The sequence below is a fragment of the Psammomys obesus genome, unplaced genomic scaffold, assembly GCF_907164565.1.
Source record: "Psammomys obesus unplaced genomic scaffold, mPsaObe1.curated_primary_1811, whole genome shotgun sequence".
NCBI lineage: Eukaryota > Metazoa > Chordata > Mammalia > Rodentia > Muridae > Psammomys > Psammomys obesus.
In genome coordinates, this window is record NW_026596064.1 from 15,179,522 (window position 1) to 15,191,919 (window position 12,398).

General features: G+C 42.5%; 1 protein-coding gene and 1 non-coding gene across 2 annotated transcripts; one reads left to right on the plus strand and one right to left on the minus strand.

Moving 5' to 3' along the window:
* Positions 1 to 2,317: 2,317 nt before the first annotated feature.
* Csta (cystatin A) lies at positions 2,318 to 10,757 on the minus strand. Its single transcript, XM_055624757.1, has 3 exons — positions 10,638 to 10,757; positions 6,862 to 6,963; positions 2,318 to 2,785 (listed from the first exon to the last, which is right to left on the minus strand). Exons 1-3 carry the CDS (start codon positions 10,701 to 10,703, stop codon positions 2,663 to 2,665), a joined length of 291 nt encoding a protein of 96 aa, XP_055480732.1. The 5' UTR covers positions 10,704 to 10,757; the 3' UTR covers positions 2,318 to 2,662.
* On the plus strand, positions 2,422 to 2,525 carry LOC129689866 (U6 spliceosomal RNA). Its single transcript, XR_008722190.1, has one exon. It is a non-coding gene; the product is annotated as a U6 spliceosomal RNA (small nuclear RNA).
* Positions 10,758 to 12,398: the final 1,641 nt, after the last annotated feature.

The following is a 12,398-nucleotide window of genomic DNA, read 5'->3' on the forward strand; positions in this document are numbered from 1 at the left end:
CACCCCACCCCCATCCACACTATGTAGCCTTTTCTATGAGAAAATTTTGTCCTAAAAGACCATATTGGAAAAATCTTCTCTATAAGGTTGATCTGTAATAATTTTTAAAACACATGACATAAAAGGCTGGATAGAAGTGAAACCATAGCTAGGATCTTGATGGTGCCGTTCCTGAGGAAATTCATATTCTTGGCTGAGATCATAATGAACTTTCCAGACTGCCAGATATGTCATCAGAGTGCCTTCTAGGTAATCTAATCATGTTATGGTGCCTGAATTAATTCAGTGTGACATTAATTGAGCATTTATCTCAGTTTGGAATGAGTTAGTACAAATGAATACACAGCCTGTGTCAATAGCATTTAAAGCTTCGAGTTGAAAGATAGAATTCCTTTATCAGTTTTGAATGGTAGATTTACTCCTAGAAACCTAAAACCCCTGTCTGCAATCACTGCCTCACAACAAATTGATTTGCTGCTTTTACTTGAGAGGATTTAAAAACAGCATGCCAATGTTCAGAGATGAATTTGGCTTTTACTTGTCAGAGGAGAAAAAGGCAGGAAGAATAACCTTTATCAAGTTTTATGCAAAAAATAAAAAGCAGGAAGTCAGGGAAGTGAGTGGAGGGTGGATTGGAAATGACTGCTGGCTGGAAAACAATGTCCTTGCCTTTGAAAAGTCCGTTTAATTAGGGATTGAAGCATGGGGAGTACTGTAATGAAGGACGGTCTGTTATGTCATTCTGTGTAAGTTGTGCTTTGGAGCTATGTTAGAATGGAGTGGTTTGTGCTAGTGTCACGGCAGTAGTCTGCTAATACCCCACACATTCAGGAGTAACCTGTAAACAGGAGATTGAAGCCATCCCTTGGGTTAGAGGATCTAATCAAACATTAGAGCCAGACAGCTTTCTTGCGATCTCTGTATATATACTTACTTAGCCTAGCAGAACACTGTAAATTTCGCTGACTCTTTAAAAGAAATCATTCTAAAGATAAACATTTGAAAAAACCTAAGGAAAATGGAAAAATGATCATTTCCAGCAAGGCTGACTTTTATCTGTGTGGGGAAAAGGGAAGAAGAAAGAGATACTGAGTAAAAATGATGACTTAGGAAAGAAATACTTTGTGAAAAGTTGCGACTCAAGTTGTAATTTGGACTTCTATCTTCTTGGTAGTTTAATGAACCAAGTGTGTGGTGTGTGTGTGTTTGTGTGTAGGTGACTGTGTTCATGTGTGTCTTTAGATAGGATCTTAACTATATATGCCTTACTGCTGGCCTGTAACTCACTCTGTAGACCAGGTTGACTCTGCAACAGTGTGAGAAACTTGAATTGTTAGGCCCAAGGGGGGACCCTAACTTTTAGGAAGTAGATGAAGAGCACTCAGGATACCGAATTGATGCAATTGCCAAGAGGTTTATTTGAGCCATCATGCAGTGGGGTCACCCCTGCTGGTCAGCAAAGAGTGGCACTGGGAGATAAAGGCCTTGGGCTTTTAAAGGACAAGGGCGGGAATTTTCACGGGTTGCAGTCTTTGCAATTCAGGATTGGATGAGGAAGCTATAAGGTAAGATAATTGGTAAGTCTTCCAGTCCTGCTAAGTGTGGATGTGGCTGCAATTAAAGGTGGGGGTGGGGAATGATTAGCTCATCCTTGAAAATTGGGGCTAAGAGTTTTGGCTGGAGGTCAGAGGCTACTCAGAAGAAGGATTGAGGCCATCTGGGTTGGTTGCTAAGAAGCGCTATCTCGCAGACAAAGGTCTGGTCATTCTTTTTGCTGAGTGAAGGTGGTTGCTTGCTCGCTTTCTTATCTCTGTCCTCACAGATGGCCAGGGTCACATTCCTCCATTCTTTGCAAAAGTACTAAGAGGCTTTAGCTTAACCTGGGCCGAAAACTCAAAAATATAGGTTTTAGAAGACATATAGGTTACAAAGTTAGTCTGATCCTTTCAGAATGGCATCTGGGGCCTAGATGTTAGCATAGCAACAGTGTTCATTTTCTGATCTTGGTTGTTGGTTTCTGGCTGTGCAGGAGAATGTCCTTGTTAGTGGGAATGCACACTGCTGTTTGCACTAGTTGAGTGCCAGGAAGCATCTGTTGGTGGTGAGAAATCGCTGCCCCTGACTCTTCAAGAGTGAGGGGAAAGTGGGGAAGGGGGAAAGCACAGCTTTTCTGTAAGTTTAGGACTGTTTCAAAGCATGTCTTGTAAAATACCAGCTTAATTTTCAAGTAGGAAGGCAGATATGGCATGCTGGGTTCTGGGCAACCACAGGGTTGTGCGTGCCTGACAGCCACTGGTGCATGCCCCTGCCAGGAAGGAGGGCGGTCCTATCCTGTCTGCAATTGCAGGCAAGCCTTAGTTTCTATAAGGCTTCTGGTTGGTATCACTTATTGTGGAACCTCTGCTCTGAACCATTAACACTGTCCTCTCTTTGGCAGCACAAATATTAAAACTGGAATGATACAGAGATTAGCATGGCCCTTGCAGAAGGATAACATGCAAATTCATGAACCGTTCCGTATTTTAAAATAATCGTCTAGAAAGTAAAGGTCGATGCAATAATGAGTCATGATGGAAGAAGACAGTTATTTGAAGAATGCTTCTTTATTGATGGCCACATCTCTTTACAATGAGAAGACTTGGGTAAGTTTAGAATTTACTTTTTAGAAGTAGGTCAGGTCATCATCCCTGGTTTTGTCAGCCTGGTAACCACTAAGTTCAATATCGTGATCATGGACACTACGGAAGGCTTTCACATGAATGTAACGGCCACCCCCTACATGAATCTGAAAAACATAAAAGAAGAAAGAAAGCAGAAAAGGAAGGAAGAGAGGGAGGAAAGAAGGGAGGGAGGGAGGGAAGAAGGAAGGAAGGGAGGGAGGGACGGAGGGAGGGAGGGAGGGAGGGAGGAAGGGGTTATTAACATGGATATCCATTGTATGACACATCTTCTCTCTTGTAAAGATTTGATGTGGTAAGCTGTCCTGAAACCACACTTGTGGCCTAAGGCAGCATCAATGAACAAAGCTCCCATCAGCCCTAGTGTTAAGAGAAAGAGTAACTAACAGTATGGCAGGAGGCATATTTCCTAGGTTCATTTTTAATAGCTTTTAGAAAAAGATTTTAGTTAACTTATTTGTATGAACATGTGTCTTCAAGAGCATCACTTGCCTACAGGGCCTGGAGACCTTAGAAGAGGGTGTTAGGTCCCCTCAGACTGGAGTTAGAGATGGCTGTGAGCTGCCATGTGGGTGCTGGGACCCAACCCCAGGTCCTCTGCAAGAGCAGCCAGCACTCTTACCCACTGAGCCCTCTCTCCAACTGGAATTATTTTATTGTTCTTTTCATTAAATCCTGGGCACAAATTTTATTCCAGAATCACATTTTATTTCCATGATGCCTGGAACAGGAGCAGAGGGCAGCCTGTATTTTTGGTGAGTCTGCTTTCTGACTTTCAAGTTGGCAGGCTAAACCCAGAATTACTTGAGAAAGTATGGACTGTATGGTCCCCATACCTCTGATTTATTGGGATACTTTGTAAATGCCCAGCAGGTCGCCTCCTTTATAAAATAAAAGGAGCTTAGATGTCACAGGGGTGACACTCCCATCAGTAGTTTGGGCATGAACCCAGGTCCTAGAACATCAGGGTAAGAATAAGAACTGCCACTTTGTTCTTCATTGGAACAATAGAAGTTCTGTGTTATACAGTAGATATTATGGTCTGACAGTCCTTCCTCCCTTAATCTTAAAATGCTACTAATCAGTTCACCAATGTATATAACACTACAATGAGCACCATACAGCGAATGTGTGTGTGTGTGTGTGTGTGTGTGTGTGTGTGTGTGTGTGATCTCACTGACTTCTTACCGTAGGTCTGAAAAAAGTGTGACACTCTGGGTTTCAAAGCCTCCAGAAACAAATTAACAGAGAGTAATTTTCAGAAGCTGGGGAGGTTAGCCAGCAGAGTGCTGCCTAGCTTGCATGAAGCCTTGGGTCTGGAAAACCAGCACCTTATATGTAAGCCAGGTGGTGTGTGCCTCTCATCTCAGCACTCAGGAGGTGGAGGCAGGAGAACAGACATTCAAGGTCATGTTCAGTTATAATATGGAGTTTGAGTGTCAGAATAGCCTGATATACATGGGGACCCTGCCTCAAGACAACAGCAACCAAAACACCCTAACCATCAAAACAAGAACAACAAACCAAACAAATAAAAACACCAAACATTAAGGTGTAGTAATTTTTTTCCCCTGTAAATGCAGAGTCCAAATTCAAACCCAGATCTGTTGGATTCCAATGTCTACATCATGTTGTTTCTCTTGCTGGTTGGTTTGTTTTGAGGCAGGGTCTCCCTATGTAGCTCAGGCTCGGACTTGGGAATCCTGCCTTTTCTTCTGAGTGATGGGGTTACAGGTGCGTCCCTCTTCTCACTCCACAGTGTAACTTTTTAATAAAGCACTTGTTTCCTCCTGGGAAAAGAGCATCACTGCTGACCTTACCAGAGCTGGCACAGCCGTGGCTCCAGAAGGACATCTTGACTCTGTGCTTCCTATAGTGTGAGCTTCCAGAGTCATTTACATGTTGCAGGGATCACTTTTCTGACTGGTGCAAATGGCTTATTTTTGTTTCCTGGATTTTTCATGAGGATTGGATGAAGAGGGGAAGCCTGATTATAGAACAGTACCTGGTATGTCTAACTGTGTTGTGTTGTGGGTTCAGGGAAGGGTGTTAGGCTAAGGGGAGGAGATCTTGGGAGCTCACAGATTTTTGAACAAGTGTAAACAAGCTGAACAAGCAACCTAGGATGACCAAACACCAAGGCCCGTGGGCCTTCTTTCTACAACTCTCTCAGAAGGGACTCAAGATAGACAGAACATCCTCTCAGTAAGAACTCATATCTACAGTGTGGCTGAGAGCACACTGCAGCCTGCAGAAAGGAAGGAGGAAACCAAGTCCCATTGGGTGGATGGGTGGGAGCGAGCGTATTGCAATTAGGGGGTCAAGGTAAAAATTTTTCAAGACCATTTTCTAATGAGCTTTTGTAAGAAATACATGAGGGAATTAATATGAAGTGTATTTATTTGGATAATCAAACTTATTCAGACAATCTCAGTTCTGGTGGAAAATTTCCTCTCTTTGAACAAAATCTATTTTTTTCTGAAAACTTTCTTTTCCATCTGTGAAGAAAGATCATGGAAGGAAGCAGTTCCTCAGGACACACCTGGCTTTCATTCACATGTTTTTTTTTTTTTTTTTTTTTTTGTTTTTTTTTTCAGGCCTGGAACACAGCAGGGACTCCAATTTGATTGACCTTCCCTGGTCTGTCCCTCACACATATCCCAGTGTTGAAGTGGGCTCTTGCTGAGCTGGCTAGCTCTGTCATGGCATTTTACTTTTAATCACTACATTAAAAATTCATAGCTTAAGTTGTTAGTTACTTAAAGGAGGATATGAATAACATTGTGTCTTGGTCCAGTGTCCAAGCAGAATAGATAAAGGCACTTGAGTAGCTTTTATCTTTGGAATCAGGATGGTCATAACATAGATAGACATAAACACAGATCCTATTTATTATCTGCAGATGAATTTTTGAATTGGTTCCCTTGTCATCACAAGAATGTCAAAATAATTTTTTTCTATTAGAACTTAATCAGGGGCTGGAGAGGTGGCTGAGCAGTTAAGGGCGCTGGCTGCTCTTCCAGACATCCTGAGTTCAAATCTCAGCAACCACATGGTGGCTTACAATCATCTATAATGGGATCTGGTGCTCTGTTCTGTCATGCATTTGTACATGCAGACAATGCTCTCATATACAGAAATAAATAAATATATTAAAAAAAGAACTTAATCAGGACATTTAATTTAATTTTTTGATATGGCTATAAAAGTTGTTTAATTGTTTTTTTTTTTTTTTTTTTTTTTTAGAAATTATGTGTATTCCCGTGACTCTGTGTATGGGTGTGCCCATGTGGGGAGGGTCAGGCCTCTTACAGCTGTTGCTACAGCTGGTCGTGGGTCATCTGCAGTGGGTGCTGGGAGCTGAGCCTGGGACTTTGCAAGAGCAGCATTCAGTCGAGTTGTTTCTCCATCTCTTAAAATTTATTTTTAAAATACTCTAAGTATGGCTTTATACTATAGCTGGAGTGTCATGAGTTGGACCTGCTTTAGCTATAAAAAGATTTATTTGGGGGCTAGAGAGATGGCTCAGCAGCTAACAGCCCTTGATGCTCTTCCAGAGGTCCTGAGGTCAATTCCCAGCAACCACAAGCAGGCTCACAGCCATCTATAATGAGACCTGATGCCCTCTTCTGGAGTGCAGGTGTACATGCAAACAGATCACTTAGAAACAGAAATAAATACATTTTTTTAAAAGGAGTATTTAAGTTATATTAATAACTAAAGAAAAAAATGAACAAAAGAATAAATAAATACATAAGAATGACATAAAGCTACTTAGAAAAGAGTTCTTCTTTCAGATAACGATTGAAATCCTTAAGTGCATTTAACTTGAACACATATAAAATTAGGACAGTTTGAGGTGAAAAATGCTTTAAGACACTGTCTGGCCAACTCCCAAACCCTAAGACTTATGCAAGCACATAAGGAAGAAATGGCCGTGGCTGGAAGCCAAAGATGGTTAAACCATCTTTTTCTGTACAGTTTTAGAAATTAAAGACCACGAACAAAAGCTTTCTATATTCACAAGGAAAAGCAAGGTAAATATCCTATCACTGATGGATCAGGGAATCGCCTACTTGCAGGTGTCTTAGTTAAAGATAACTGCTAGGTTATCTTTAAATGAAGGTATAGTTGGGGCGACAGAACACATCACAGCAGTGCGTAACTGAGGACAGAGTCTAACCTTAATGAAGTAATTGATTCCAGCGACGACTTGTGTTTTATACTCGACAGCTTCATAGGTTTCATATTTCTCATTGGTTTGCTCTTCCAGCTGCGGTTTGATCTTATGAAGAGAGAGGGAGAGAATGCTTTTAAGCTGTGTTGGCTCCACTTAGCTGAGTTACAAACCTGGGAACCTCAGAGATGCTGATGAGCCTAGAATGGCAGCTCAAGCCTCTAAATCTGGAACTTGGAAGAGAGGGCAGTGGGAGCAATCTCACGGGTATCAGATCGGAGGAGTACAGAAAAATATCCCTCATGGACCAAGAGAATGTAGGCACGTTCTGATAAAGAAGGGAGGGTAGGTGCCTGGAGAACGCTGGTGTGGCTGAATGACAGGTTCTCCAGGGATGTGACATCAGAAGTGACTGGCCGGAAAGCTTAGGTTGGAGGGAGGAACATACATCTGTAGACGAGGTCAATGGGAGCCATGGCTTGCTAATGCCCAGGGTGTGCCCAGCTGTGCTGGTGAGGTATTGGTGAGGTGTTCCAGCCAATAAAATTCATGCTTAGTGTGTTAGCCTGGAATGCTGCTTCGGGGGTGAAGATGAGCATGCGCAGTGTACATACACATTTGCATGTATAATCATAGCCTTCGCTTCTAAAAATAACCCTTCAAATAACATTCCTTTCCCTCAGATAAACATACCTGAAATTCTCATGCAGTGGCTACTTGAACAGACAGTAAAAGATCACCCACTGCAATCTGGAACTGCTTCCGGACCCATCTGTTCATTTGGTCTTTCCTTGTACATGTTGTGGTTTTTCACACATGGGAATGTATTTGCCTCTTTACTTCCAGCTATTTTGAAAATGTTCCCAAGCTCATTTTATGAACTTGTTCCCTGCTTAGCAACTCAGATAGTGCTGTGTACATAACCAACCCCTCGCCACCCCCCCTTTTTTTTTTCAAGACAGGTTTTCTCTGTGTGTCCTTGGCTCTTCTAGAACTCACTTCATAGACCAGGCTGGCCTTGAACTCAGAGATCCCTAGTGCCAAGATTAAAGGTGTGCACCACTACCACCTGGCAATAATGTTCTCCACCATGTGGGTTTCAGCGCTGAGCCATCTTGCCACAGGATAATGTTATCTTAAGGACAAACTGTAGGAATAACTGTCTCCCTGAAAATCCTCACATCCTCCCAATCCCAAAGCCGCTGCTTGCCTTTCTGTGGGTTCAATTCCCAGGGACTGAAGGTGGCACTTCTCTGTGGTATGTGGGAACTTTTCCTCTTTCCTCCCTTCCTCCTCCCTGGTTGGGGGTCTGCTAACAGCCAACAGTTTTCTCTTTTTCTAAGACTATTTAACAGTATTGTTTTTTTGTTTTTTAGAAAATAAACATATACTTAAAATGTACAAAATAGAGGAGATTTTCTCTGGGACCCCTCAAATCATGCTCGAGATGCAGTACATCTTCTGTCCTGACACCGTGTGGAGACCCAACCGACTATAATCTTGATTTTACAAGGACTTTCTGAAGTATCTGTCTCCTGGTGTTCTTGCTGTGGTTGAGAAGATGCTTCCTAAAATACATAGTTTATGGCCTGCTTCTCTGCCTCCCAGCACTTAACTGGGAATTGTCCCCTCAGGCTGTCTCCTGCCAGAAGTGACAGAGGAGTGAAGTCTGAAAGTCAAGCCACCACACTGTCCTTGTTCCCTGAAGTCCTTTTAGGTCTTTAACCTATGATTAGGTTTGAAAGTGTTTAATTACCTTGTATTTCATGTTGTGCTCTAGATGTCTAGATTTCCTCTGCACTGTTAATTTTTGGGGCGTACAGGCCAGGTCTTATTGCCCTTGAGGTAGCTTCTATGGTTTGTAGCCTGACACCAGACACAAGACACCTAGGAGAGACTCAGGAAACACCCCTGTCACCAAATGGTTCATGGCTGGGCATCGTGAATACTGATTTAAACTCGAGGCCATGGCTTCCACAGAGGAGGCACGTTTGCTGCAGTCTCTCCTCTCATACCTGCAAAGCTCCCGGTGGAATGGGCAGGTTAATTTCCTAACTGGGTGACTCTCAAGCATTTCAAGTCTTGGTTTCATCATCTGAAAATAGGATGTATTGCCCTCCTTGCCTGCCTTGCAGCTTTGAAGATCAAATGGGAGGTGGGGCGAAGACAAGGCGAAGACTTTTAAAAGAGCAAAGTTCCTTCTCCGGGTGAGGCAACCCTGTTAATGTCCATTTCTCATTCTACTTTTCCAAAGCTGCAAAAACACACTTCTAAATTAATTTTATTCCCGGAGATGTGGCCCACAGATCGTGTTATCAGCAAGGTAAGCCCTTCCGGTAGCTTCCTAACTTTTAAAAATTATGTGATAAAAATGCATTGGACATATGTGTGTGTATCTATATCTACATATATATCTATATATCTCTATATATCTATATTTATATCTGAACATCTCAGGGGATTATTCAGGCAACGCACAAAGTAACTTTGCCTCATCTGTGCATATTTGTTTTTGAAATAATTTTTCTGCATGTGGTTTTAGTGAGTCCTTTTAGCTCTTTCTTCCTACAAATGAAATGGAGGTAACCTATTTGAAAACCCCATCTCCCCCAAGCTTCCTGGGATGCCAGATATCCAGTCCTACAGGAAAGGGAATCATGGGTAGAGCAACCACAGAACTTGAGAACCTGGATGAAATGTGGATGTGCGGGCCGTGTAGCCTGCATTTCACCTAGAGTGACTGCTGACTCATATGCACATCAAGCCTGAGAACGGCAGCTTGATGGGAGAAGCCAGATGAAGATGGAAAGATTCAATATTATCTTCCTCAAAAGTAAAGTGCCCAAGATATTTATTAAAATAAACCCACAAGTGAGAACTAGTTAGTATTTAGTCATTGAATAATAGGCCTGTGACAGCCTGTAAAATGTCCAGGGCCTTACACACGAAGGCTCCCATCTCTTTGACTCACATAGAGGCCTGTGGTTCCTGGCATAGTGGTGCATGTCTGTAATCCCAGCACTTAGAAGTTGAGGCAGGAGAAGTGCCATGAGTTTGAGGCCACCCTGGGTTACTTAAGTGCTAGACTAGCCAGGACTACATAGCAAGACCATGTCTCAAACAAACAAACAGCAAACCCAACTAATCTAGTCTGCCTGGGTGATGTGATGTTTCAGGGAGGAAAAACAAAGTGATATAAGAAAATAGGGTGACAGATTGCAAACTATGCCCATAATTTGCATGTGTTTCTCTGTTATAAAACATGCAGCACAGTACATTTTTAGCATATAGGTGATAGTTAAAGGAGATATATAGAACTTGCTAGAAACATTGAGTTCTATTTTGACTGCGATGGTATGGTGGCAAAGAATCTGGAATCAGTGCAGGAATCGCTAACAGTGTTATCTGCTGTCAACCTGAGATGTCCCTAACAACCTTAGATACTGGCTTCAAGTAGTGAGGTGGAAAACATTCCATTGGTTATGGAGCTCCTGGGGTCACACATGTAAGTAAAAGGTAAGTAAAAGCACAAATTCACCTTCAGCAAATGAGGAAACTGAGGCTGCAGTAAACAGTGTGACTTGGCCAATTTTACTATTGGAGTATTGAAATTTCTCTGAAAGGCTTAAGATTCCTCTTTAAGCTGTATAAAAGTCTGAACAAATCTCACACATTTCTGTTTTCTGTGGCTTCTCACACTGTTAACACAGGGCCAAATTATGAACCAAATTATGAAAGTTTGATTTGAGATCAAACTTTTTTCCTGAAGTGCAGCGACTCACCTTGTCAGCAATCTCCTGGATTTCTGGTGTGGCAGGTCTGGCTTCTGTCAAGCCTCCTGGTACCATTCTGGCAAGCTGCTTGTTTGCTAGGCAGGATGCTGAGAAGAAGTGATGAGGTAAGCTCAGAGACTCAGGGTTTTAAAGGTCCCTATAAATCTCCTCCTATGTATTACATCATTACCTTCCACAATAGTGGAGGGACTGAGGAAATGAGTGTGGCTTCAGGTAAGTCTTATTGCCTGCCATAGAGGAAATGCTGAGTGGGGTTGGGGGAAAATGAGGTGGGGGCAGTGAGCAAGTGGGCGAGCTCAGGAATCAGGTGTGGTTAGCATAGGTTCCTCCCTGCACCCTGTGTGCCAACTTTATCCTGTTGTGACAGATGAGAAACCAGTTTTCAAATATGTTAAACCTCAAAGAGGTTTTTTTCTTTCTCACTTACTAATTAATTTATTTACTTTAAATCCTGGTATGAATTTCCCCTCCCTCCTCTTCTCCCAGTCCCTTCCTCTCACCTATCCATCCCTCCACCGGTGCCCCCTCCCATGGTAATGAACCCACTTTGGCATGTCAAGCAGGACTGGGTTCATCTTCTTGTATTGAGGCTAGAAAGGCTGACCAGCTACGGGAAAGGGATCCAAAGGCAGGCAAAGAGTTCTTTAAGAAAATACTTAATAATGTCAAGGCTAGTTGCTTAGAATTCACCCAACCTCATAAGACAGTAAAACTGTGTATGGAGGACTTTTATTTCCAGGACTTTTATTTTTTATCCTCAAAGAATAAAATAGCAAACATCTTTATTTCTTCTGCTGCTGTTGATTCTCTCCCCCCCCCCCCTCTCTTAAGGAAGGGATTTCATCTGTAATCCCAACACTCAGGGTCTACAAAGGGAGTCCAGGACAGCCACAGATATACAGAGAAACCCTGTGAGGCTGGGTTGGCATTTGGTGTTGGAGGGGGAGGGAGATGAAAGGATTTCATGGATCCCAGGCTGGCCTGGAACTCACTATGAACCTTGAACTTCTGATTCTCCTGCCTCCACCTGAAGAGGGCTGGGATCATAGGCATGTGCCATACTCAGTTTATGTGGTGCTTGAGATTAAACGTAGGGCTTTGAGTGTGCCAGGCATGTCCTCTCCCAGATGGTCTACCTACCCACCCCAAGACAGGTAGATTTCTTTCACTCAGAACTCAGTGTTCTGTGTTATTTGCTTCATGATGCTTTTTGTAGTTTCTTCCTTCCTTTTTTCTTCCTTCCTTTCTTTTCTTCTTCTTTTGCCAAGATATTATTTAGCTCAAGCTGGCCTAGGATTTATTATATAGCCCAGAATAGCCCTGTGGTCTGGCTCTTCCAGAATGCTGATGTCAAAAGTGTATATCACCTATGGAAGAAGCCCCACCCCAGCCTTGTCATCCACAGACTTGAGTCCCATTGTGAGTTTTGTATCCCTCTAGGCCATTTTAATAATTTGTGGCTTACTTTTATCTTTCAGTTTTTATCAGATTGTGTGATAACCACATATTCTATGTTATACTATTTTTCTTTGTAATTGCATACACACACACAAGGAGGCCAGCAGTGTCAGATCCCCTGGAGATGGAGTTATAAATGAGCTGCCTGACATGGGTGCTGGGAACTGAACTCTGGTCTTCCGCATGTTACAAACTACTAAGCCATCTCTCCAGCCCTTGTGCTCTTTTTGTGAGTAGCATGTTTTTGAGTCTTCCCATATTGATACGCAGATAAATTAACCAAATTCCTTT

Coding starts and splice junctions, on each gene's coding strand:
- Csta (XM_055624757.1), bottom strand. CDS start 10,703: ATGGTACCAGGAGGCTTGACAGAAGCCAGACCTGCCACACCAGAAATC. Junction 6,964..10,637: donor TCCAGGAGATTGCTGACAAG/GTGAGTCGCTGC, acceptor TCTCTTCATAAG/ATCAAACCGCAGCTGGAAGA. Junction 2,786..6,861: donor GAATCAATTACTTCATTAAG/GTTAGACTCTGT, acceptor TATGTTTTTCAG/ATTCATGTAGGGGGTGGCCG.